The sequence below is a fragment of the Schizophyllum commune genome (genome assembly GCF_000143185.2).
Source record: "Schizophyllum commune H4-8 unplaced genomic scaffold SCHCOscaffold_1, whole genome shotgun sequence".
Lineage (NCBI taxonomy): Eukaryota > Fungi > Basidiomycota > Agaricomycetes > Agaricales > Schizophyllaceae > Schizophyllum > Schizophyllum commune.
In genome coordinates this window covers 3,291,759-3,315,300 of record NW_026089538.1, presented here as the reverse complement: position 1 = coordinate 3,315,300, position 23,542 = coordinate 3,291,759, and the positions used below count along the sequence as shown (strand labels likewise).

The window sequence follows — 23,542 nt, the reverse complement described above, 5'->3', positions numbered from 1 at the left end:
CCTGAGTGCCTACGTCTGTGAGAACAAGGCAGAAACATTGATTGTAGGGCCACTGTACAGACTTTGAATACGCAGTCTGACTATAATAGCTGTTCAATGAAGGAGAAGCCGGTGGAGACGAGTGTGATCAGTGTTGCTCGCTTGGTCTAAGCGAGCAACCCGTGGCTTGTGGCCACCATATATGTCATGTACACTCCAAAATATGTACATCCGCAAGATCTTTTTGCAGTAGCTGCAATAATGCGCCACTACTGCTCTTGCCATTCGAAGGACCCCATCAGAGCGGTCCTGCCCACCACCGACCCTTGATTGGGGCATAGCACCGTCATTTGCTTGTTCGCTACATCGATGTTGGTTCTGTAAGGCGTTCAGCCCGTTTGACATCGCGTAGATGACCGCAAGGACTTACACAGCAATGAATCCGGACACCGTCAGATCCAGGAGCTCTTCGTCGTATCGCTCGTTCTCATCTGGGTTCAGAGGAGCAAGGACGGCCAGTAAGGCGTTCAAGAGGCCAGAGCCGGGAGCGGCAGGATCCACTTGGACCGGCTGCATCTCGGAGATGAGGCGCACGGCGCCTATGGACAGCGCGCTTGTGGGCGCCATGGATTCTGTGCGGAGTTAGCGTGCATACACCGTACAAAGAAAAAGACTCACCCGCCCCAATCCGATATATGCTGAGGTCGCCGAACCCTATGACGGTGGAAGATGGCGAGAGCACCAGATCGGCAGCCGCCTCGCCTCCGAGGAGCGCGTTAGATACACCGGGTGGAGGGTGGAGGACGTGGCCGTAGAAATACGTGTGCATCTGGTATTCGTGTATCCGCTCCCTGTATGCGGCGTCGAGTTCGACAACCTGGGCGAGGTGTCAGATTAGAATACGACGGGTAGGAAAATGTAGTATTACGCCGCCACTTTTGGGTATCTTGACCACTGTGAGCTTCGAGCCGTAAGTGCGTTGCATCTCGATGCTGAGCTTCTCGTGGCCGAGTACGAGAATCACGTTGACTGAAGGGAGTTCAACTTGAGATCCCATCATAGCAAAGGAAAGACCTACTTCGGAAGGCCTCTACGGCAGCTTTGATGAGCCTTTGCCTGTGCTCGTTGAAACCTGTTGTGCTGGATGCGAAGGACGAAGGCGTATCAACAATGAACCCAGACGCATATGCTATACTCGCACACGTCAGGCATGCCATCATCTGACCATCTCAAAGACTGACCACTGGCGCTGTCCTTCACGTTATTACGCGCCGCATCCTCCCGGTCGCTTACCCCCATTCCAAGGTTCCGAACCAACCGCTCCAGGAGGCGAGGATTGCGCTTCGCGTCTGGGTGTCCGTACCTACGGATTTCCTGTCAGCCAGCCTGCAATGAAAAAAATGACACTGCCCACCAATACACAAGCGGGACCAGCGCGTTCGCAGCCATCGCCATAGGAGCGCTCGAAGCACTCAGCCCCAGCGTCGCAGCAGGCGTGCAAGTCGGAATCGCAGCCGGAATCGCCGCGGCAGATATGGCACCGGGAAGCGCAAAGGCGCCCTGCAAAGCGTGGGTTAGGCTCGTGCTCGTTGATGATATAGGTAGACAACATAGTCCAGGCTAGCTAAGTCGCCCACTCACCTCCGCTGGGTCCAAGTTCGCTACCACAGGCGCCCACCCTTGCGCCACGCGGCTCGCGTAGTTGACGAGCATCTTACAAAGCGAGGTCTTCCCCGAGTTTTCGGGGCCGAGGATGAGGACGCGCGGCGGCTCAGAGGTAGCGTCGGGGTCGCCTTCGTCTGCGTATGCAGGGATCAGTCTTAGCCATTCACGCACGAAGTTCATATACACTGACCCTCAGGAATCGGCGACCCGCGTATATTCGCCAGCGCCCTCACGCGCATCTGCTCAAGCGCGATGTGGAGGTTGGCATATACGGCCATGGGCGTCTCGTCTGACGTATATTCGACCGAAGGGCGGCCTATGACGTGTTCTTTCCTTTTGTTCAGCCGGCTGCAGTCTAGCTATGCATAAACAGAACACTCATCTCGATCGAGGCGCCCCTCCAGGTGAAGACGGCTGCCTTGCACTCCTCGCCGAAGAGGTAGCTCTTGCCTTCCGCGAGCTCGCAGCCGTAGATTTCGGCTTGGCCGCGCAGGAGCTGTAGAAGTTAGAGGACTGAGGTGCACATAAGTGGAGGAGTGTGCACATACCTTGATGGCTACAGTGGTACCAGGATCGAGCTCGAAGCGATACTCCGTCTCGGGATGAAGGTCCCATTGCCTTGTATCCGAAGCAGCTGGGTCAGACATACTGTATAGCTCACGGAGGCAAAATGGTTTGAACAGGTCGGAGGGAAAGGCTGAGGGCCTGATTACGACTGCAATACAGCCAGCTATGCCTCTATGACCAACTCGAAGGCGCAAACAAATGCCACACAAATGCTACGTTGGTGTCCTTGCACTGCTTGGATAGACAGAAAAGCCTATGATTTACTCAGAATGGACAACGTTGCCTTAAAGGGTTTGAAGGCAGGGTTTTGGCGGGGTGATGAGGGTCCGAACCAGGAAAGAGCTTTGCCGTGATGCCACCGATCTGCACGTGCGACATTCTTCGAGTATTCTCACGTTCACGTGCTCTGAAGTACAACTACCATTGATTAGATTCTATTACTATGTCTATCGTTACATGTTATGTGACAGTCAAGAAATGGTGGATGAGATGGTCGTATTATTAGAACATGTGAGAATGCAGGGACAAGAAGCGAGTGATGTCAAAGCAAGAACAGGCAGCAAAGGGTGAGCAAGAAAGCAAGGATAATAATGTGACTGGCACGCAAAAGGGTAGCACACTATGCCGGACGGGCACCCCAGACACCCATCGGGGCAGTAGGCACAGGGCGGACGGACGCGGCCTCCACCTGCGCCATCACCTCCATCGCGCGCACGACCTTCGCCAGCTGCGGCTTGATCGTGCCCACCAACTCCACGCCCTCGGTGGCGAAAGCCCGCCCGACCTCGTCCCGCGCATTCATCAGCATCGGCATCAACCGGGCGCGCACTTCCTGCGCAATGTCCTCTTCGATCGGTGCAGGCGCGCCCTCCTCCGTCCGCTCCAGCGATAGATACCCCGGGACCTCCAACAGCGACATCGGCTGGTGCATGGGCGACCGAGGCGGCGTGGGTGGGTGCCGCGCGACGTGCGCCTCGAACGCCAGGATCAGCGCACTTAGCTCCTCCTCCAGCTTCGCCTGCCGCGCCGTGAGCTCCTCAAGCTCCTTCTGCAGCTGCGGCGCCTCCTGATCGAACTCTGCGACCTCCGCGCGCAGCTTCGCGATCTCGTCGCGCTGCCTGATGACCACCTGGTGCGCGCCCTCGTTGGAGGCGAGCGTCTGCGCGACGTCGACGACGTTCCGGCCGAGCCGCTCCATGTCGCGCGTCTGCTCCTCGGTACGCTCTTCCGGGGTCGGCAGGTCCTCGTCGTCCTCGGGCTCGTCGACGTCGATGGTCTCGGGCGCCCCGAGCGCATCGCAGAGCTCGAGCACCTGGTTGTCCACGTCCTCGTGGATCTCAGCCTCCTGGTCCGCGAAACTGGCCTTCATCTCGCGCGTTTCGAGCTCCAGCCTCGACAATATGTCTGCCATCTCCTGCTCCGGCCCCGCGGGCGCCTCCTCGTCCTCGCGCGAGCGCTTGCGCGAGGCCTCTTCCTCCGCTTTCGCGTCCTCGAGCTCCTGCTCCTGCTGCTTCTTATGGCGCGCGAAGACGTCCGTCATGAGCTCGTACAGGTCAGAGACTGCTTTCGCGAAGGCAGCGAGTTCGTCAAGGGCCTCGGCGCGTTGCTTCTCTTGCGCTTCCGAGGGGCCCATTCGTGGGTCGATAGGCCATATGCGTTGATCGGCGACGGCAGACAAGGCCTTGTCGCGGTTACTGAAGAGCTCTGCCTTGTGTTTCTGCAACTGGGCCATGTTACCGGGTGAGCGTGGGTCAGAGGTGCCCGGTGTCCGATACATTCGAGAGGCGACTATGTCATTGTCGACTCTAGTGTATGCAGTCGACGCGCGCAAGTACTCCGATATGCGCCTGGATACTCATTAGGTCCTGCGATGCCGTGCAAGAAGATAGACTCACTGTATTCGATCATCCCACGTTTGGGCGTCAAGATTGGTGGTTACTGACTCAGAAGCCAAGGTAGACAAGAGGTTCGGCGGCGGCGGCGGAGGGATGGAGTCTAGGGAGATGGTGTTTGCCTGACGAGTCCTCTCTATTTCATTGTTCGGTGATGAAAGAGGTGCACTAAACAACGGCGCAGATGAGGAAGGAGGTGAAGCATGCTGGTCCTGAACAGCGGAAGCGGAAGAAGGTGCTACAAGCGGTATGGACGCGGGAAAAGATGGTGGCTGGGAAGTAGGTGGTGGCGGGGGTGCCAATGTGGGAGGTGGCGGAGGAGGCATAGTTGAAGGGGCTGGCGGTACAGCAGTTGCTGGTGTTCCAGATGTTGAAGTCCGTAAAGCTGATGCTGGAGGGAGATCAGGCCTGTCCGAAAGGGAGATGTTAAGCCCATTCCGAGTGATTATGCCCGCTGAGATCGCCCGAGCGATGTACTCTGCGAAATCCTTGGTCTTCGTCCGACGGTACAAGTCAGGTTCGCGATGAAGCAGTCGCACTGCGATACTGGAAAGAAGGGGTCGTGTCCTTCCTTTCTCCCTTTCTTCCTCGAGAACTTGGATAAGTAGCTGATGATCAGGGAGCAAGGGGAGCTTCTCGCGAGGTGGCAACGCGATGGAGGTGGCAGAGGGAGGGTAGGATGGGGCTTGGCGTTCAGCGGTGTCCAGTCGATGAGAGGAAGAAGCCGCGCCTGGGGTAGCGAAGGAGCTTCGTCGTGAAAGAGGTGTTGGGGACCTTGTACCCCAGCTAGCCTTCCGCATCGCGGCCGGTGCTAGCGGCGTGCGCCTGAGCAATGGCTCGGGCCCTGGTTCGCGTTTTGGCGTCCTATCTCGCGGTCGAGCGCCGGGATGGCCTCCACTTTCCTCCCTTCGTCGCGACTCTCTGCTCCTCTCCCGCTCGTCCGTACGCGTCCGGGTCCTCTCGCGACTTCTCTCCCTCCCTCTGCTCCCGCTTCTCCGCCGACCTTCGCGCGATCGACCGTCATCGTAACGAGGGCCTCTGCGCGGGCTTGAGCTGCGTTCGCGACTCCAAGACGCGTTGCGTGGGCGCTTCTGACCTATGCGCACATCCATGTCACGGTCGCGCGATCGGCGACGCGGGGGTGGCGAGTCGTCCCGGCGACTGGATGCGGAGGGGATGCGAGACCGTGGCCGCGCGCCTGAGGGTGGTGAGGACGAGCGGGGTCGTGCAGACTTGTATGGAGGCGGCGAGGATCTTCGTGGTGGGGACGACCGTCTGGGTGGTGAAGGTCTTCGTCGTTCGCTGTTCCCCCAGCCCTCAGAGGCGTAATTTCGGGACTTTGACACAAAGGGGCGCGCGAGATACGCGTCTGCCCAGCCCGGGTCATTCGGATGCTGAAAGCCACAGAGGGTGCCCTTGCCGCATCCCTCGCCCTTGGGGGTACCATCCGGATGGAAATACTACTGACGGTGTGAGTCTGCGGTCTTTTCGGGGGTCGTCTGAATACTTGCGCGACAGCGAATCGGTCTTTTCCTATTGAGGTCCATGGAGAGAGGTAGAGCCTATCAGAGTTCGGGACAAAATGCGGTCGTATGTCACGGAGGCAAGAACAATGTGATTATCCCCATCTAGCATCAATTGCGCGCATGGGTGGCATGCCACACCGATCCTTATTCTCATTGACCCCATTCACCTACGTTCACGACAACTGTCGTTCTCCGTACACCTCAAGTGCGCTTAGATCATAGATGTAGTATGTATTTTATCTATCCGCTTTACCAAAAACCGCCTGGTCGAGGATAACACGCAGGCGCAGGTTGAGCTGATCTTCGACAGATTTCCTTGTCTCGCAAAGCTCAGCCCTGGTCTTCGTAGCCCACCCATCCACACGTTGCGGGACGCCCGAAGTTTTCAACGCGCGGTCGACGCATATCGCTAACACATCGTCCACCTGACGGCTTCGCTGGATTGGCAGTCGGCGGCGTATGCTTCGCTGCCTCATGTCGAGGGCGTCAAGAGCACTCGTCAGAGGTGCAGTGTGCTTGTCGTCCTCTAGCAACTGATATACGAGTGTCAGCAACAGTGTCTTGGGACCGTGGGTCATTCTGAGAAGACGCTCACCGCGCGCATAGCCGAATCGAACTCGTGTTGGGTAGCCTGCACCTCGCGGTCTATCTCTTGTCGTATGCGTCGCGCTTCCTGTCGTGCCTCTTGGGCTTCCTGTTGTCGAAGGTACTGCTGGTATCGCTCAAACACATCCTTTGCCGTCGCAAGCAGCCCTTCTGCATACTGCTTGAAACCCTCTCTCGCTACCGCGTCGACGTCCGCACACGCAAGGGTGACAGGGTAGGAAGCCAGCTGTTCAAGAACCACGGTGTACCGTTCCTTGAGCTGCTGAAGCACCTGCTCGGTATGCGATTGCTGCATGGATGGTGGCGTCGGACTCGTCTCTATCTCTCCCTCTTCCCCGTCTTCCGCTCTAGCATCGGCGGAGATCCGCAACTGCAGCTGATTCCGGAGTGAGAGTTCGTCCTCCAGACGATGTATCCGGTCGGACAAGCGTACGGCACGGGTGAGGAGGCTGGACGGCTCGGTCAGCTCGTGCATCTCGAGAGAAGGTGACGACGTACTCAGTAAGGTGGTCGAGGAAGGTCTGGTCGGCAGGCGGCGCACCAGGAGGGCTGCACATACGCGCGATCATGGCGTCGGTAACATCGAGCATGCCCACATTGCTGGAGTTGATGCTTGCGTCGACCGATGCGTGGCTTGCAGACGCGCTCCTGCTCGGCGTGTACGGCGCCGCAAAGGAAGGAGTATGCAACCGAGGTTGGGTGCTGCCACTAGACGCGGTGCTAGGGGACTGTTGCTGAGGGGTAGGTGGCGCAGGCTGGTCGACATTCATGCCATATCCCCAAGCTACGCTGGACGTGCGTGATCCACCAGCGGCATCGCTGCGTCCATCGCCGTGTCGGCCAGTTCGACCGTCTCCGTGTCGACCCATCAAACCATCTCCTCGCCGTCCGCCCCTTTCCGTTACGAGTCCTCCGCTCTGTAAGTCACCGCTATGCCTTGCAGGCGAACCACCATCACCACCGCGCCCTCTCCGTGGCCAGCCACTGTCAATTGGGGGCTTCCACGGCGCGGGCCGCTTCCGGGGCGATCTTCCTTCATCGTTACCCTCCTGTGGAAGAGGCTTCCGCTTGTGCGCGACGGGTGGCGCGTCTGGGGCTAGGTCGTCCATCGGATCACGTCAAGGGCTTCAGTTCAGCTGGAAAAAGATGCGTGAGCAAGGCTTTGAAAAACGAAGTCGAGGTTGGACTCACCAGTGTATGCGCGTCGCAGCTACAGATAGCGGTGAAGTGAGCGCAGGAGGGAGGAAAGACGCAAGGTCACCACGCGCCCCGCTCTGCCAGCGACGGCCCGACGGAGTAAGGATTCATCGCATTCCCCATAGAATGCTCCGGTCAAGGGGTCAAAAGCTTACTAGAATTCCTCCATGTCGAAAGGTTATCAGCCCTCATGTTGGCGGATCCTCCTGTAGCGTGAGAGCAAGGGTTAGATTGCGAGGGACAGGTTGGCCACGCACTTGCGGTTGTTCGTGACATGCACGAAGAGAAGCACGCCTACGGAGATGAGCATGTCAAGCGCAACACGGGGCGTGCGCAAAGAGCAGCATGAGGACGTTCGGTGCGACATGAGGGAAGTCCAGCCGAGCACGCGGGGTGTACAGAAAAAGCAATGTGATGTGCATTAGAGGCATGGTGAGCATTGTGGACGTACTGTACAGTATGTGGTCGGGGTCGGGGCATGCAGATGGGATAGAGGTGTCGCTGGAGTCATATCAGGGTAAGTATGGGTTGGGCAATCGTCCCATGCATAGGCGTTTGTTCGTCGGAGGCATGGCATCGCTTGAGCTTGCGTGAGCATTCGTGGAGCGCGTGCATGATTGCTGGCCGAGCGATCATGTCAGACCATGAACGGGATTTCAACACGGCGAAGTCGATCAATAGTAATCCTCCCAGGGGTCGACCATCTCCGATTGGTGGGTCATGACGGCGGCGTCTTTGCGTATGGGGTTGACGCGAGGGTAGACGAACTGCTTGGGGTGTTAGCGGGGTGAGTACAAGGGGATAAGGGGCAAGAGTGCGGACTAAAGAGGAAAGGAAAGGACGTACCCCTTCGTTGTACTCATGCATGACCTCGGCGGCGATAATTTCTTTGTCCTTGACGAGGGCCTTGAATGAGTGGCAGAGGGCGTGAAGCTGGATGATCATGTCAATAAGGTGTCATAAGCAGAAGAGGAGAAACGTACCTGGAAGCCGACCAAGGCCATGATGGCGAACATCATGATCCAGTTCGAAGAGCCCGTCTGCATCCACAACAGCGCATGCACCGGCGAGTACACGCAGAACAACGATGTCTCCACATCCCCCGGGGTCCAGACTTCCATCTGCAGTATCCTCGTCGCCGTCCTCGTCTTCGCCGCTGCCTTCGGCTTCATCCCGAGCAGCCAGCGGAAGCTCTTCGTGAACGCGCCCCAAAGCTGCTCCTTGATCGAGGGCGCCTCGAGTGGCTCAAAGTCGAGCTCCTCGGACACGTACTTTGCATTCGGCGAGCTCACGGGGTCTTGCCGCCGGTGCAGGCGGTAGATCCTGACGCGCGTGAAGAGGTACATGGCGTTGAGGATGGCCGCGCCGAGGAGGAGGAGCGTGAGGGGCACGGTCCAGCTGAACCAGCTTGCGCCGGTGTCCTCGGCATACATGTCTTCCCAACCAAGCTCAGAGTCGGGAACGGCGCGGCCCTGGCTGACGCGGACGCATAGGTGGAGGAAGTGCAGCAGACCGCCGAGGATGCGGGCGGAGGTTTGGTGCGAGGGGAGTGGGACATTGTTGGGGAACTGCGTAAACTCAAACGCGATGCGGCTGGGAATGTCCCTTATCCTGTTACTTGTGAGCCACTTAACGAAGTTAGTGGCTTGTAAACGCACCTCGTATACAATGATTTTTTGCGAACAATTGCTTTGCGTGGTGCGCCGCCACCTACACCGGAGGTCTTCTTGCGCAGTGGCGTGCCATAGGGGGCAGGCTTGTGTGAGCGCGCGGCTTCCCAGTCAAAGGGGATAGACGACGCGATAGAGGGTGTCGATGCGGGCGACCTGTACAGGCCTATGGACGGGCGAGCACTGCGCGCTGGGGTGACCGGTGGGCCGTTCATTCTGCTGCGCGATGGGCTTGCGGCAGGCGACTCGTCGTCGTCGTCCAGGTGTGCTGCATTTCCCTGGCTCTTGTACGCGAGGTGCCTCCGAAGCGACATCGTGGTGAGAACAAAGACGCGGCACCGATCGCGGCCGAGGAGAACAATGGGCGAGTGTGACACGTGTCCGCGCACCGGTCACACCCACGTGTACATAAGTCACGGTGGCTGTGACGTAAACACGAGGCCGATAAACGATAAAAACTTGGTTCGTTTTCCCGTTCCGTCCTTCCTCCACCCCACCACCACCGCGACACACCGAACCCGATTTTTGACGACCTCACGCGAAAAAACGACCGAAGATAACGTCCCTGACGCCAGACACGCCTCTCCCCTCCTCCACCACGTCTATCCTACGCCCCCACAGAAACCCCGCCACTTCTCTGTCGCCCAGCTCATCGGTTAGGTACGTCTCGCATCGACACGTACTTCCCCAGACACTGACGAACTACAGCAGCGTCAGGATGGCCCACCCTTCCACATCCCACCACAGTGACCGACACCGGTCGCGCGAGCGCTCCTCGCACTCCCACCACCACCATCGCACCATCTCGTCGACGACTCTCCTCCTCGTCCTCTCTCTCATCCTTGCGGTCCTGGCCGTCATGCTCTCTTTGCCGGGCGGCAGCTCACCACTCACTGGTGGTGGCGCTACCGGCGAAGAAAAGCAAACGACCAGCGTCCTGAGCTACCTCAACCCGAAGCGTGCTCAGCAGCTCATCGCCCGCGAGCACACTGTCGCTCAGCGTGAGGCAGAGGTTGCCCGCCGCGAGGCGGAGCTCCTCGTCGGTGCCCCCGGTGGTGTTGTTCCTCAGGCCTGCGCACCTTGCGTGCCGACGACCGTGTACGAGACCGTTCCCCTCCCGGCGCAGACCGTGGTCAAGGAGGTCATCAAAGAGGACTCGCTCACCCCACCTGGCTGGCATAGCCCGCGCATCGACGACATCATCGACCGTGAACTCAAGGTCGCCGAGCGCGAGAGGGACATTTCCAAGCGTGAGGAGGTTGTCAACCGTCGGGAACACGATGCTTCCCGTCGCGAGAGCTGGATCACAGAGCAACTCATGTACGTAAGCTTCCCACACTCATACTTCCACGCGTCTGATGGTCTTTTCAGTCGTCTCGGGAACGCTGGCGAGCCCGCGGAGACCGTCGAGGAAGAGTACTTCTATGAGCCGCAGGGCAAGCGGAGACCCAAGGTAGCGCCACCACTCCAGCGCCGTTCAGAGCTTTGAGACGAGGGGGGTACGCGATGTCAATGAACTCCAGTCCGTAAACTCCCATTGCGTTACTCGCCTCCCTCAGTCCGGGCTTGGGGGACTTTACGGTGTCTTTCGCTTCTATTGTCCCCCTCGTCCCCTCGCTCCTCTACAGATACCACGCGTCGCGACAGGGCGTGACCGCGTTCCGCGGAAGCATTAGATCGCGGAGTCCGATCGCGTTGTAACGCTGTCCCGCCTGCTCGTGATTTGTGACCGACGCGTCTGCGACTGACGGCCCGTCGGCGCGTGGTGTTTGAGGAGCTGCCATATTTCTTTTCTCCTTCCTCCCTCGTCATCTTTGCAACGTTGTACTGACTGCTTCTCCAGATTATCCAGCAGCAGGTTCAACATGAACTTCCACCACCAGTCGTCGTATCGGAGACCGAGATTCAGTATCAGACCGTAACCGCCACCGCCACCCAGACCGTCACTCTTCCGCCGCCCGCTGGCACCCGCAAAGTCGCCTTCCCCGCCCCCGAATCACCGGTGCAAATGCAGACCGGTTCTGCACCCAAGACCACCAGTGTCGACATCATCCACGAGGAGTACACACATCATCCCGAGGACGAAGTCATCGAGGAGGAGGAGGAGTACTATGCTGCCGTTCCCCCTACCCGCGGACGCGCACCACCCTCGCGCCCTCCCCAGCGCTGGTGGGGCGAGTAAGCGGCGGCTGTGGCTTGCCAATGTTATGATTATGATCCTGAATCCGCGGTCGTTGTACTTTTTACTTACTTTCTTTTCTACCCCCTCTCGCTCAGCTAGCCTGTGCGACGCATTGCCCGGGTGTGTGGAGGACGGCGCGTTCATTCATTCCTTACGACGTGTTCGTTCCTTGTGCATGCTTCGTCGCCTCCGCCCCGCCCACTGCAGTGTTTTGCCCTTACTTTCTCTTACTCTACACCCGATACTTACGACTGAATCGTGGAAGGACTCCCTTGTTGGCATCGTTGACCCCGCACGCGCTAACCCCTCCCCCTTGCTGCTTGACGAACGCTTACGATATATCTATACTCTTCGGTTGGCCTCCTTAGGTACTGGACATGTACTTGCTAGAAATATGATCGCGGTTCTCGGAAGCATGGGCGTGAAGTTCGGAAAACTGACTGAGAACGGAGAACTCCTGGGGGAAGGCGGTCACGGTGATGACATATGCTTCGCGCCACATTTCGGCTGCCTGCGAAAGGATCGCTCGCTTGTCTCTCGCCTCCATCTAGCGTCAAGACATCTCTCTCTACAGCGGCATGGCGCGCGCTATCGGCATAGCAGAATCTAGGAAGCAGATAACCCAACTCACGGCTGCAATCAACAATAGCACTCGCTCAAATGAGAACCGAGATCCTGCCCACCAACGCGTGCTGTTGAACAAGCTTGACGGTCTCTTCCGACGCGGCCGCCCCTTCATCGACCTCGACGGCAAACCTCCCTTGCGCAATCCCTCAGACGAACCCCTCCATCCGCAGGATCCTGAGATCGCGAACGTCATCCGCTCGCTCGCGTTGTACTTCGGCGCGCTCTGCATGGACCTGGACAATTTTCAGCCTCCTGCAGACCCGACAGTCGTCTTCCAGCACCTGCTTTCCTACGTTCCTGTCGTCCTACAGTGGCTCGACTTCGTGCATCCCATGAACGGGAATGTAAAGAGGGATGAGGAGGACGTGCCAATGGAACATTTAACTATCTGCTACCCCATCATCATCACCTTGACCGGCTTGTGCACGCCACAACTCTACGGCGGCGTCGAGAAGATGCGCGAGTACCTGCTCTCTACGCACGTTCTTCTCTACGTGACGGATCTATGGACCAACCTCTTTCGTTACGCTAAACGCCCGTCAATATCCACCGCGGCTCTGACCGTCAAGCTGCTCTACAAGTTCGCGTATGATGGCTTCGCCAGCGAGAAGAAGCCCCGCATACACATCGCCGACGACATTGCCTATGCGATACGGCAGAAACTGCAGAACCAGCCGCGTCGCATGTGCCGCCTCATCGCCCGTTACGCCACACTATTTGAAGGACCAGTGCAGGAAGAGGTAGCGCTCGAGCTCTTCCGCTTCGCAAGCAGCCTCAGCTCTATACCCGGACTCGCGCCGCTTTCCTGTCCCAGAAGCGTCGTCCGAGCCCTCGTCACTGCCTTGCAGGGCTACGCCAATAACCCGAACTCCGGCGCCGCGGGCCTCTGCCTTATGTACCTCGCGGACATATGGACAAAATCAAGGACGCAGAAAGCCCTCGTGTGGTCCCTCAACGACGGCGTCTTTCTCATGTTCTTCCGGATCTTGGCGAGCAAGACGGGAACCATCCTGACCCTGGATCCTGCGGGAAAGAGTCTGCAGGACGGCTTTGCGTTTTGGCGCGTCCTAGATGCGTTTGAGCGCAACAACGCACACTTGATTCCCGAGTTGCGTCGTGTTGCGGACTCGCATCCTGCGATGGCCGGTATCTTGACCGCTTACGACGCTCGCATCACTGTGCATCGGACAGCGGGAGAGGACTGGAGGGCACGGAAGAAGCGATGCTCGCTAGAGCACTCGGTCAGTCGCATTGTATGCTCTGTACATCGGCAGAGGCGCTCATTGACCATATGTATAGTGCCCGAACGTGTCGAATACGCGCAGACCTCGCATGCGTGCGTGTGCATGTCGAGGAGCTTGGTACTGCTCGGCCGAGTGTCAGCGTGCACATTGGAAAGAGCACCGCCAGCAATGCCTTTACGCAGACGAGAGTAAGCCTTCTCGCCCGTCAACCACCACACGCCTCTGACCAGCTTTTGCAGGGCAGACAACCATGCGTGACGTGCACTTCGGCGTCGCGCTTGCCTACGAATATCTATATGCGAATCAAATACGCATCACCTCGGATGCACTAGTGCTGGACCCACATCGCCAACACGTTATTCTGCTTGACATCGACCTTCGACCAGCCGTATTGCAGCATAGAGTAGTCATTGGTGGACCGAAAAACCCGTCCGACACTATGTGGCGCGGGCTAGTCTCGACGTGCTGGCGTGAGGGAGGCGTGGATAGGATGGAATTGATAGACGGAGGTTACGACTTGTACTCTTGGGACCCTTACCTTTAGTCTTTAGCGCCCTCAGGCATTTCGAGATGATACTGCGCGACAGGTTCGCTTCGGTATGCTGGCGTAATGTGGGAGACAAGTATTTCAGAAAATGTCTAGGCAACTCGGCATGGCAAGTATCGAAGAGGGATAGGTATTACTTCGAAGGTATCGCTAGAATCCAGATAGATAAAATGTTCTTAACAGATTTACGACGCTTCGTCCTCGATTTCATCCTGTACGGCTTCCTCATGCTCTCCCGGCATCTCGAAAACACCGCAGCTCACATTGGTATACCCGTGGTCCAGCCATACCGCGAATAGCTCTGTTGCCCACGCCGTGTCCTCGCAGGGCCTCTGTCCCATAAGCCTGATCGTATGGTCGATAACGGCAGGACGAAGGTCGATGTACACTTCGAGCTGATGGGTGCGAAGAGGGTCAATGGCGAGAGCGTCGTCCAAGATGCGTCGCTCATTTTTCTTCCAATAGTCGAGGACAAGCTCAACAATAAAATGTATGTCGCGGGAGGCGGTCTGCCCTACGGAGAACTTCAATGGCACGCTCGAGAAAAGATGGGCTGCGCGACACACATACCCCGTTTCTTGTGTCCAGATACACATTTCTCGTGATGCTCGCTCGTCCAGTGTTGCCTCTGACAGTCGACAGAGCAATACCAAACGCTCCTACATGCGCAAGCGCGCATCCGCTCATTGGTGTTATCTGACTCCGGCGACGGGCACTGCAAATTGGTCAGCGAAGAGGCCTGAGCGATCTGAGTCGGAATGAAGTCTACCTCATCGTGCGCGCATCGTCTCTTCCGTTCCACAACTTCCTTCTCCACTATGTGAAACTGCTCAATCCGAGCGTCGTACGCAGTGAGGACATCGGCGATGATAGGATGGTCCTGAGCAAGGCGGCGCAGTCGCGACATCTCGGAGTCATGCCTTCGCCGGAAGCTGTCCAAGACCCGCCAGAAGACCAGAGATTGTCGAAGGGTACGGGTGAGGCGAGTGACTGCTTCGGCGAGAGCTGATGACAATTCACCGCCCACGACCCGCAGGATGATCGTGAAGACGCCCTCCATTATAGACCACTGAAGGGTCCTGTGGTCCGCCGTAACGAGCCAAATGGTTTCAAGGTAGCGCAGCCCTTCAGCTAGTGTATCGTGGTGACCGAGAGTTGCGTGCCGCTCAAGGCACTGCAGAAGGCGCCTGAGGGCGTTCTTGGGATACACCTCGGGCGATAGCTCGGGAACGGTCAACAGAGCGCATCCAAGGCGAAAGAAATCGATAGCATTGCTGTCGCTCTCTGCCCGTTCCTGAAGCGCCGAAGCCCATCGCGCAGAGATATGGCAGAGATTGCGGCGACTGGACTTGTCGCGTAGCAGAGAGATGAGTTCGTACGGAAGTTGCCCCTTCTGCCGCCGGCCTGAGGACGAAGAAGAGTCCGATGGCGCATGATACTCCCCGCAAGAGAACCTGTACAGCTGGACAATAGTCTGATGAGCGCAGTCGTCCATAATAGCCCCGTCGTATATACTGGAGTCGAAGAAGTTCAGCCAGAGATCGAGCAGCCAGGATAGAACAGGCGTTCGAGCCATGAACTGCCACGTCTTCTCGCCGGGGATGTCCTCGCCGTGAAGGCCAGATTTACACAACCCCCTGAGGGCCACTAAGACGATGTTGGGAGCGAGGTAGACGCCCGTAGTCGAGGTCACTGCTATGTTGCCGTTCGTCGGGAGTATAAGGTCGAGCCAGTCGACGACAGCAGGTATGTGAGGTGCTAGGTGCTTCCATGTGTCGCAGGATGACTTGTACGCAAAATGTAAGTGCAGGCTGAGCGTGCCGAAGTGAAGAAGCGCGAGGATCACAGGACTGAGGGTAGGCCACGGAACGCGAAGAGGAGGGTCGCCAGGGTTTCGCGGAGGGGGGCCTTTGCTGAGAGCCGAGAAAGGTCGTGTGCGCGGAAGGAGGGCTTCGGCTTTCCTGATTTGCGAACGTCTGACCTCGACAAGATCGCAGTCCAGCGGACATGGGCCCATAAGCTCGAGGGCGACGATCTGAAACTGGAGCGTAGGGCTTAGGCGTGTCATGGCGAGATATCGTTATAGGCTGCAGAGGAGGCGCCGCGCACGACCGGCTCTGGGTATCGACAAGGTGCAGAGCAAGATGCGAATTCGATGACCAGGCGCTCGCCAAAGGCGCACGTGATTGAGCCGATGAGGACCCACAACCTCGGGACTTGCCGTTTCCCCCAATGACCAAGTCGCTGGAGAAGGAGCAGACACAACAGAATCAGGCGCAACAAGCTTCACAAGGGCAGTCGAAGTACGACACCAAATTCCCCCTATACAATCACGATGATCTCCGGAGCGTCCCTCTATCTAGCCCTTCACCAGCAGCCAGCCAGTTTTCCACCCCAAGGTCAGCATAATCACTGCGAGAATCATATGTATCACAACGCGCCACAGCGCAAGGGCGGTCAACTGACGGCGTGCTAGCATAACGGCGGTGACAGGAGGCGGGCCGTCCTTCCCAGCCTCGTCGATGGCGGCTACTTCTTCGGGCGTTAGCGGTTCTGTGAGGCCCGGCGTTAGTTACTGAATGACGCGACGCATGCTGTCCGACGTGAGTCGGGCAATAGGCGGTACTGACCAAGGTCGCCGACAGCGAGATACTCCTCCATGTGCGCCTTCGTTGAGCTGGTGCTGCATGCAAGTTGAGGGCAATCGTCTCATGGAGGATGAAGTACATACGTGACGATGACTACGCCCTTGGCGCGCACCCAGAGAAAGAGGGCCTGCACCGGCGTAGCGCCGCGTCGGGAGGCAGCGGCAACAAGCGGTGCATCGACGGGGCCACCCGGGAACTTCGTTATGGGGCTGCGAGGAGACACATAAGAAAACGATACTGACGACAAGGTATCCACGTACTCGAGGCTGCTGTACGCTTCAACGACGATCCCGTGGGCCGCACAGTACTGTAGCACGGGCTTCATCTCTGCATAGTTATAGGGATGCAGATGGATCTGGGATGGCAAATATGAGCCCGCCTACGTTGTAGGTATGAAGTGGCCGAACGGACCTGGTTGACTGCAGGTGTGATGGTGGACACCTCGGCGACGGACTCCAGGTGGCTGACCTGGAAGTTGCTAACACCGATGGATCTAGCAGCTTCTGTAAGTACGACAAGGGTGATGATAGGCAGTAGGCAATCGCACTTCGCCCTGCCGCTGTTCCTGATCTTCTCCAGTTCGAGCCATGTTCCCGCAACGCCTTTCTCGCCCACAATGCGCGGAGTGGGGAAGTGGATGAGGTACAGATCGACTTGCTTGAGGCCCAGCTATCATACGAGATTTAGCAGATGACAGAGAGGCATGCGTTGAATACGCACGTTGTTCAAGCTCTTATTGAACTCTTCCTGTACCTCTCCGCCGCCGAACTTGGTGGTCACGAAGAAGTCCGACCGAGCAAGACCGGATTCACGGATAGCTTGACCGACGTCCGGTTCGGTGGAGTATTCTGATGAAATATAAGCAACTTGGGAATGAAATGAGGTTGGGGACAACGCACGTTGGGCCGTGTCGATGTGGCTAAAGCCGGTGTCGATTGCCGTAGCGACATATTCGACAACGCTCTTCTGCTTCCACTTGGAGCCGGTGCCGTAGGCAATTGCAGGAATCTGGGAATCCGTATCAACCAAATGAGGGGATGTATGTCTCCAAAGGTGGCTGTAGACGAACCGCATGCCCGTCGTTCAGCGTCACCGTTCCGAAGGCCATGGTAGGCTAAGAGAATGGAGGTCAAGGACAGCTACGACCGCTAGGGTGCCTCGGGGGAAAGGGGAAGAGGCTCCGGGTCGCTGAGCCTGACAAATGGGGCGGCATACGGGCGACGGCGATACCGATAAGCACGCCAGTCATGTCGCCATCAGGCCCTCTGGCCTACGCGCCCGAGGGTCAAGAGTTCGAGGCCACTTCAAGACGATGATTCACTGGCAAGGTATGCGCAAAAGTCAGTCAGCATCGCTGTACAACACGAAGACGATGGCGGCCGAGTCGAAGTAGCGAGTAAACAATGGCAATCCGGCGCGTCCATTGTTCTCTGACCCGCGGGTCGGGCTTGTCCCAACCGTCATGGTCTCATGCTGCATCCTTGAAATTCGATGAACCTGATTCGCTCGCCCTCGAACGTTCCCTCTGCTCTGCGAACGATGAATACCCTGATTACGGCAAACCCACCCTTTGAGCAGCCCGCGAGATGCTGATCGCCGCGGTGCACGCGCTCGGAGCGACGAACGTGTCTCCAATTGCAGATCAGCTGAAGGATGGGGTGCTCATTCTGGCTGCTACTTAAGTGAGTGTGAGGACTGCAGAAGTGCAGGCAGTGAAAGCTATACCCACCGTACAACATGGTTTGGGTCTACGCGCTACTCGGTGCGCATACCGCGCTTGCGGCGGCCTCGCTCCTGGATCGTAACATGGTGTACCGCTCCCCCCTTGTGGACATACCTAAGGTGAGTATCCGCTCACAAGATATGAGGCTGAACTGACCTGGTCATTGCAGCTTGCCCGTGACACTGAAGCAATCGAGAAACGTCATGCCCACTTTGCCAAGAGGCAGATGCAGGACGCTTCGCCCTTCGAGGACGATCACTACCCTACCTTCTACGGCGGTGACTTCAGCAATGTGAGCTGCCTTGATACAGCTGCGATCGCCCATGTCTCAACATCTCTGCAGAGCCCATACGTCTGGAATGGGGGCATTAACTTTACTCATTCTGGTGCGTATTTCCCCTTCTTGCGAATATTTCACTGACCATACTCTGACTGTAGTTGCGAGTGTACGTATGCACACTATATTGGCCTGGTTCTAGCTTAACACTCCGGCTAGGGCGATCCCTACGACACCTCCGTCCTCCTCTGGACTCGTGCAGCGCCCTCCTCGGACTCCGCCACCCAGCCCGACCAGAGCGTCCCCATCTGCGTCTCGTACACCATTTCCGCTTCCCCGGACCTCTCTTCTCCCCTCGACTCCGGCTCGGCCTTCACTAACTACGACGTCGACTTCACAGTTAAGGTCGAAGCGACGGGCTTGCCGCAGGACACCGTGCTGTACTATCAGTTCGCTGACTGTACGGATGAGGGGAGCGTGAGCCCGTTGGGTAGAACGAGGACGTTGCCGAGTCCGGATGGTAAGTGCGTTGCGCTAGAGAGCAGAAGGATGACATTGACGCGATTGGACAGAGCCTGCGGATAGCGTCAACGGCGGCGATCCCTTGACCCTGGCCGTATATTCATGCTCCCAGTATCAGAACGGTGCGCCCAAATTTTGAGGCGTCATGACATGCATTGAACATGCCCTTACAGGCTACTTCAATGCTTATGGCGTCGGCACCTATAACACAAGCGCCGACTTCTTCGTCCATCTGGGAGACTACGTTGGTCCTTCCTGTCCAGCGCGGGAGATGATCACTAACAAGCTTTGTAGATCTACGAATCCATTGGCAATGGGTGAGCAGAGTCTGACTCACTCCTTCTTATCACTCACGACCATCCAGCGACAAAATCGGTCGCGCGGTCACCGGCCGCGAACTTGCCACCCTCGCCGACTACCGCGAGCGCCTCGCCCAGTACCGCACCGACCCCAGCCTCGTCGCCGCGCACCAGAATCACCCCTGGATCACCGTCTGGGACGATCACGAGATCGCGGACAACGCCTGGAAAGCCGGCACGGCCGACAGCAACGATTCCACTGTCGCTTTGGGCGATAACGCGTCGGGGTGTACGTTCTCTCCCTCTGGCGCGTGCTTTACGGACCGGAAGCTTGCTGGGGTGAGGGCGTATCATGAGTGGCTGCCGGTGAGGCAGGTAACGGCGGATGACAAGTTAAGGATTTGGAGGGGGTTCCAGGTTGGGCAATTGTTAGATTTGATCATGTTGGATACGAGGCGTGAGTAGGGTATCGTTTTGGCTCGAGAGCAGGCATGCTGACGGCGATGCCGGATTGCAGAGTATGACAGGGACATAACGGATGTAGGTTCTCTCACAACCACTCTACGGAAGTCATGGAGGCTCACGCCATACAGGTGTACTACAATACGGATTGTGAGTGCGTCCTTGTTCCGTTTTGAAGTTACTGACATCTTTTTCAGTTGTCGCCGGTCTAGCGAACTACGCGAACAGGTCGCTGATGGGTGCAGAGCAAGAGCAATGTGAGTCGTAGGCTTGCTGTACTTTACCGACAGCAATTGATCATGCTCAGGGTTCGCCGACTCTCTTTCGCAGTCTCAGAATCGAGGAGCTGTGTGGAAGGTCGTCGGGTGCGTAGTATGCGCCATTGTTTTTGTCGGAGCTGACGTGTCGCAGGCAACAGATCGTCTTCACGCAACTCGACAATGAAGGTTCATGTGAGTGTTCCTCGATCCATGCGCCTGAACCTCAAGCTGCTGACTGACGCCACTCCCCTCGTGTAGACAACTACGTGCGCTCTCGTTCTACCTTCTTGGTCCTTCGCTGGTTTGCTGATCCCCCCTGTACAGGATGCTTGGGATGGCTACACTGCTAATCGCGCGCGCATCTTGAATCATATCACGAAGAACGGTATCGACAACACCATCGTGCTTTCCGGGGACAGCCACGCAAATTGGGTGTCCGATATTGCTTGTACGTCTCGTCACGTTTCGTTTCCCGGTATGCTGACCTTGACCTTTCCATATAGACCCCAATGACACCAGGTGGACGTCAATAACAACTTCAATCCTCACATAGACTGACATCTGCGCTAGCTACGATCCAGTGACGGGGACTGGCGCCCTAGGCGTCGAATTCGCTGGCACTGCTGTCACTTCTGGATCATCCTTCGGATCTCTCGCGCCTGCCGCCGCTGACAATCGCTCTGCCGCCCTTGTCGCAGCCAATGCTCCTCTGCAGTGGAGCGAGGGGTACTATCGCGGATTCTTCGCACTGACGATCTCGCCTGAGTGGATGAATGCGACGTACTATGCGATGCGGAATATCAGTGAGTTGTTCGCGCTACGCATTGACGTGTGGCTTACAGTACGTAGGCTACGCGAACTTCGATGCTTTTGCGAGCGCGAACTTCTCGGTCAAGGCTGGTGAGAATAGACTTACACGACCGGTGGCCGGAGGTGCAGTGGGAGCGGGCGCATTGAAGTTGATCGACTAGATTCAGAGGCGGTGTAGACGCTTCTTGGACTTGTGTTCTTTCTCTAGATCGCATTTAGGTCGACATGTAGTACTTGCCAATAACTTCATCTGACCACTTTCGCTCTTCAAACTTCAGACGCGACCTCGGCGGGACGCGTCGCGCCGATCTAGACATCGCGTGAGAACCTGCGAAAGAAGCGCCTGACCCTCGTGCCTTCCAAATGCCCGGAACCAGGCGACGGGCGACCAGGAGGCGGCCCCCTCGCCCTCCTCTCCTCATCCCACCACCTCCCTGCCATGCCCAAGTCCAAGCCCGACCTCCGCCTTGATGATATCTGGGACGACGACGAGATCGACGTGGGCACCGTCCGCACAAGCTTCTCCCTTACGAACGTCGCGTCCGCGCTTGTGCCGGACGCCACGCCGGTGAAGGGCGCAAGGCAACAACATTCGAAGCGAGCGAGCTTGGGGTGGGGGTCCCCGTCATCGCCGAGTTTGTTGTTGGGGGCACGGAAGTCGTCCCTGTCGCGATCGCAGACGCTGCCGAGGACGGCGTCGGTGCGGTCCCGGCGACCGTCGATCTTGGACTCGCTTTCTGTGGATACAACGGTCGCGGACAAGATACGCAGGTGGATACTTGGCATTGCTGTCGGTGCGTACCATTGATACCTTCCTTCCATGCATTGTCCTTTGCTGACCTCGCTCCCTCCATGCAGTCAACTTCGACATCGACCACGGCCCCGTCGTCGATGGCATCTACCCGCCGCTCTTCCTCTACCCGGACGAAATCGAAAACATGTTAGTCTGTGCTTCCCCGCCCTCGGATGTCGTCTGAAGTCGCTCAGTCCTCCTTAGCGCGTTCTCCTCCTTCCCGGACTCGGCGCAATTCGAGCAGGGCGCGCAAGCGCACTCCTTCCGCATACGCGAGGACGAGGCGATAGGCAACGAGAAGCGGCCGCCCACCATCGATGGGTTCATCTACGGCTTCGCGCACTTCAGTCAACGAAAGGATGCGAGCATAAAGCGAGGGTATCAGCAGGTGCGTGTCCGTTCGCTGCGTCATTGACCTCGGCTGACGCGCCACAGCGATCCGTCGTCATCCTCACCCACCACCAATACCCTGCCCTCTTCGCCGCCGTTATGTCTCTATTAGGACCCCTCTACGAAGAGCATGGCGTCCCCATGCTCGAGAGCGCGTGCCACAACATTGCAACATGGCCTCCACCAACACCGGGCTCGACTGTCGAGCTTGGCTTCCTCGGGAACGTCGTCACTGCCCAAATACCTCGCACCATCGACGAGCAGCAGGCCCTCGATCCCTCCGTCGCGGAACGGCTTGTGAACGCGTCGTTGCAGACTATGATACCCGCGACGGCCGCGTCGTTATTGCCGCCTGCGATATTGCTGTTCGAAGCGTCGTTGCCGCATATTTGGTCGATATGGGAGTGCCTTGTGCTCAACGAGCCAATACTGCTGTTCGGCGCGTCACCTGCGGAGACGAGCCAGGCAGTATGGTGGCTAAGGGACTTGATGAGGCCGGTGAGTGTTATTTGCTCTCGGACTGCGTCAAGTACTGATTGGGACATCAGATACCATTAGCTGGGGACATACGACCATACTTTACGATACACGACCGCGACCACCTTGCCCTGGTGAACAAGCTTCCTCCGAAATCGGGCCTACTTCTCGGTGTCACGAACCCATTCTTCGAACGTTCGTGCGCGCACTGGCCCCATATACTCAGTTTAGGGTATGCGATAGTCATCCCCGTCCGTGCTATACCGTCTAATGCACTCCCAGGAAGCGAGTCTCTGAGCGTAACTCCATAGCATTGCACCCGTCAAGAGGTGGCTCTGCGGGAATAGCACAAGCCACAGCTGGACCTCGACCGGGTTGGAAGACGAAGACGCATAAGCGCTACGTCTCTAAAGACCGGTCGTTATTGAAGCAGCTCGAGACTGCCTGTGAGAAGGGAGGGGAGGTCAACTGTACGCCTATCCCTTACACTTTGCCCACTCGCCCGCCTCCGTGCTAATCTTCCCATCCAGTACTCCAAGCCTCCTTGCTACTCCGCCGCCACTTCTGCACGCGCACGACCGAGTTGCTGCTCCCCCTCTCCCGATACCTCAACACCCTCATCCCTACACCTGCCGAGGTTGCCAGCGCGCAGTCGGGGTGGAGCACACCTTCGAGCGGGCATGCATCCTCGGCGTCGTCTACATCGTCAAATCCGCACCCATCATACACGCCCATACCCTCCGACCCCGTGCTTACCTCGCAAACCTTCCGACCCCCAAGCGTAGATAATCATGCAAGGAGCCCGAGTCACAACCCACCCCCGCCCCTCCGCCTAAAGCCCTTCAACACCACGCATTTCTTCGCCTCGCTGAAAGCCCACGGGACGACGCTGCCGTTCCGGTCGAGCGGGAAGCGGGTGGAGTTCTACGAGAGGTGGCTGAAGACGCCGGCGTTTGGTCTGTGGCTAGCGCAGCAGGAGGAGGTGGTGATCGATGTGTTGAGTCAGGCGGGGAGGTAGGGTCAGGGTGGTCAGTCACGAAGGAAGGAGTGAGCCTGGGCTCGGGAGAAGACGTATAGTAAGGATAGCATAGTCTGGGATATTGTGGCACTGGTGCCTCACAGCATGTACACACCCTTTTACAGGATGAAATACACACTGGATAGAATGTACGCCAACAA

The 23,542-nt window shown here is 57.7% G+C and overlaps 13 protein-coding genes across 13 annotated transcripts; 4 read left to right on the top strand and 9 right to left on the bottom strand.

The window, feature by feature from the left end:
* Nucleotides 1-248: 248 nt before the first annotated feature.
* SCHCODRAFT_02484365 (uncharacterized protein) lies at nt 249-2,291 on the bottom strand (the record flags this gene model as incomplete). The annotated part of the gene is made up of 11 exons (XM_003035699.1): nt 249-357; nt 410-611; nt 658-856; nt 908-1,008; nt 1,058-1,168; nt 1,248-1,342; nt 1,394-1,539; nt 1,621-1,772; nt 1,829-1,960; nt 2,023-2,140; nt 2,193-2,291. 11 exons carry the CDS (start codon nt 2,289-2,291, stop codon nt 249-251), a joined length of 1,464 nt encoding a protein of 487 aa, XP_003035745.1.
* A 323-nt stretch (nt 2,292-2,614) lies between these two features.
* On the bottom strand, nt 2,615-4,080 carry SCHCODRAFT_02036178 (uncharacterized protein). The gene has a single exon (XM_050341578.1). The coding sequence runs from the start codon at nt 3,986-3,988 to the stop codon at nt 2,831-2,833; it is 1,158 nt and encodes a 385-aa protein (XP_050203074.1). The 5' UTR covers nt 3,989-4,080; the 3' UTR covers nt 2,615-2,830.
* A 914-nt stretch (nt 4,081-4,994) lies between these two features.
* Nucleotides 4,995-5,663, bottom strand: SCHCODRAFT_02607824 (uncharacterized protein). Its single transcript, XM_050344279.1, has 2 exons — nt 5,615-5,663; nt 4,995-5,563 (listed from the first exon to the last, which is right to left on the bottom strand). The coding sequence occupies exon 2, from the start codon at nt 5,488-5,490 to the stop codon at nt 5,200-5,202; it is 291 nt and encodes a 96-aa protein (XP_050203073.1). The 5' UTR covers nt 5,491-5,563; nt 5,615-5,663; the 3' UTR covers nt 4,995-5,199.
* Nucleotides 5,664-5,840: 177 nt separating this feature from the next.
* SCHCODRAFT_02607821 (uncharacterized protein) lies at nt 5,841-7,335 on the bottom strand. Its single transcript, XM_003035700.2, has 3 exons — nt 6,734-7,335; nt 6,225-6,684; nt 5,841-6,162 (listed from the first exon to the last, which is right to left on the bottom strand). The coding sequence occupies exons 1-3, from the start codon at nt 7,003-7,005 to the stop codon at nt 5,866-5,868; spliced, it is 1,029 nt and encodes a 342-aa protein (XP_003035746.2). The 5' UTR covers nt 7,006-7,335; the 3' UTR covers nt 5,841-5,865.
* A 164-nt stretch (nt 7,336-7,499) lies between these two features.
* Nucleotides 7,500-8,066, bottom strand: SCHCODRAFT_02036123 (uncharacterized protein). The gene is made up of 3 exons (XM_050341577.1): nt 7,884-8,066; nt 7,690-7,726; nt 7,500-7,638 (listed from the first exon to the last, which is right to left on the bottom strand). Exons 1-3 carry the CDS (start codon nt 8,028-8,030, stop codon nt 7,568-7,570), a joined length of 255 nt encoding a protein of 84 aa, XP_050203072.1. The 5' UTR covers nt 8,031-8,066; the 3' UTR covers nt 7,500-7,567.
* A 40-nt stretch (nt 8,067-8,106) lies between these two features.
* SCHCODRAFT_02482037 (uncharacterized protein) lies at nt 8,107-9,317 on the bottom strand (the record flags this gene model as incomplete). The annotated part of the gene is made up of 4 exons (XM_003035701.2): nt 8,107-8,199; nt 8,279-8,365; nt 8,416-9,043; nt 9,091-9,317. 4 exons carry the CDS (start codon nt 9,315-9,317, stop codon nt 8,107-8,109), a joined length of 1,035 nt encoding a protein of 344 aa, XP_003035747.2.
* Nucleotides 9,318-9,712: 395 nt separating this feature from the next.
* Nucleotides 9,713-11,697, top strand: SCHCODRAFT_02607813 (uncharacterized protein). The gene is made up of 4 exons (XM_050344278.1): nt 9,713-9,762; nt 9,814-10,422; nt 10,474-10,555; nt 10,946-11,697. The coding sequence occupies exons 2-4, from the start codon at nt 9,821-9,823 to the stop codon at nt 11,282-11,284; spliced, it is 1,023 nt and encodes a 340-aa protein (XP_050203071.1). The 5' UTR covers nt 9,713-9,762; nt 9,814-9,820; the 3' UTR covers nt 11,285-11,697.
* A 165-nt stretch (nt 11,698-11,862) lies between these two features.
* On the top strand, nt 11,863-13,699 carry SCHCODRAFT_02481802 (uncharacterized protein; the record flags this gene model as incomplete). Its single annotated transcript, XM_003034867.2, has 3 exons — nt 11,863-13,152; nt 13,211-13,343; nt 13,395-13,699. 3 exons carry the CDS (start codon nt 11,863-11,865, stop codon nt 13,697-13,699), a joined length of 1,728 nt encoding a protein of 575 aa, XP_003034913.1.
* A 188-nt stretch (nt 13,700-13,887) lies between these two features.
* SCHCODRAFT_02481691 (uncharacterized protein) lies at nt 13,888-14,762 on the bottom strand (the record flags this gene model as incomplete). The annotated part of the gene is made up of 3 exons (XM_003035702.2): nt 13,888-14,216; nt 14,273-14,417; nt 14,472-14,762. 3 exons carry the CDS (start codon nt 14,760-14,762, stop codon nt 13,888-13,890), a joined length of 765 nt encoding a protein of 254 aa, XP_003035748.1.
* A 435-nt stretch (nt 14,763-15,197) lies between these two features.
* On the bottom strand, nt 15,198-15,770 carry SCHCODRAFT_02463110 (uncharacterized protein; the record flags this gene model as incomplete). The annotated part of the gene is made up of 1 exon (XM_003035703.2): nt 15,198-15,770. A coding segment is annotated over one exon (573 nt), but the record flags the coding sequence as incomplete, so codon positions are not given.
* A 199-nt stretch (nt 15,771-15,969) lies between these two features.
* Nucleotides 15,970-17,744, bottom strand: SCHCODRAFT_01117717 (Aldo/keto reductase). Its single transcript, XM_003035704.2, has 7 exons — nt 17,420-17,744; nt 17,071-17,358; nt 16,762-17,019; nt 16,611-16,705; nt 16,434-16,559; nt 16,333-16,385; nt 15,970-16,255 (listed from the first exon to the last, which is right to left on the bottom strand). Exons 1-7 carry the CDS (start codon nt 17,456-17,458, stop codon nt 16,062-16,064), a joined length of 1,053 nt encoding a protein of 350 aa, XP_003035750.1. The 5' UTR covers nt 17,459-17,744; the 3' UTR covers nt 15,970-16,061.
* A 343-nt stretch (nt 17,745-18,087) lies between these two features.
* On the top strand, nt 18,088-21,021 carry SCHCODRAFT_02710429 (uncharacterized protein; the record flags this gene model as incomplete). Its single annotated transcript, XM_050347036.1, has 19 exons — nt 18,088-18,192; nt 18,243-18,365; nt 18,417-18,459; nt 18,512-18,519; nt 18,570-18,870; nt 18,923-18,994; nt 19,046-19,116; nt 19,167-19,189; nt 19,237-19,628; nt 19,689-19,711; nt 19,765-19,783; nt 19,831-19,890; nt 19,941-19,998; nt 20,045-20,085; nt 20,152-20,159; nt 20,218-20,341; nt 20,397-20,412; nt 20,464-20,696; nt 20,743-21,021. The coding sequence occupies 19 exons, from the start codon at nt 18,088-18,090 to the stop codon at nt 20,862-20,864; spliced, it is 1,842 nt and encodes a 613-aa protein (XP_050203070.1). The 3' UTR covers nt 20,865-21,021.
* Nucleotides 21,022-21,142: 121 nt separating this feature from the next.
* SCHCODRAFT_02482665 (DUF1630-domain-containing protein) lies at nt 21,143-23,381 on the top strand (the record flags this gene model as incomplete). Its single annotated transcript, XM_050342817.1, has 7 exons — nt 21,143-21,497; nt 21,562-21,643; nt 21,701-21,884; nt 21,932-22,384; nt 22,435-22,595; nt 22,646-22,833; nt 22,894-23,381. The coding sequence occupies 7 exons, from the start codon at nt 21,143-21,145 to the stop codon at nt 23,379-23,381; spliced, it is 1,911 nt and encodes a 636-aa protein (XP_050203069.1).
* Nucleotides 23,382-23,542: the final 161 nt, after the last annotated feature.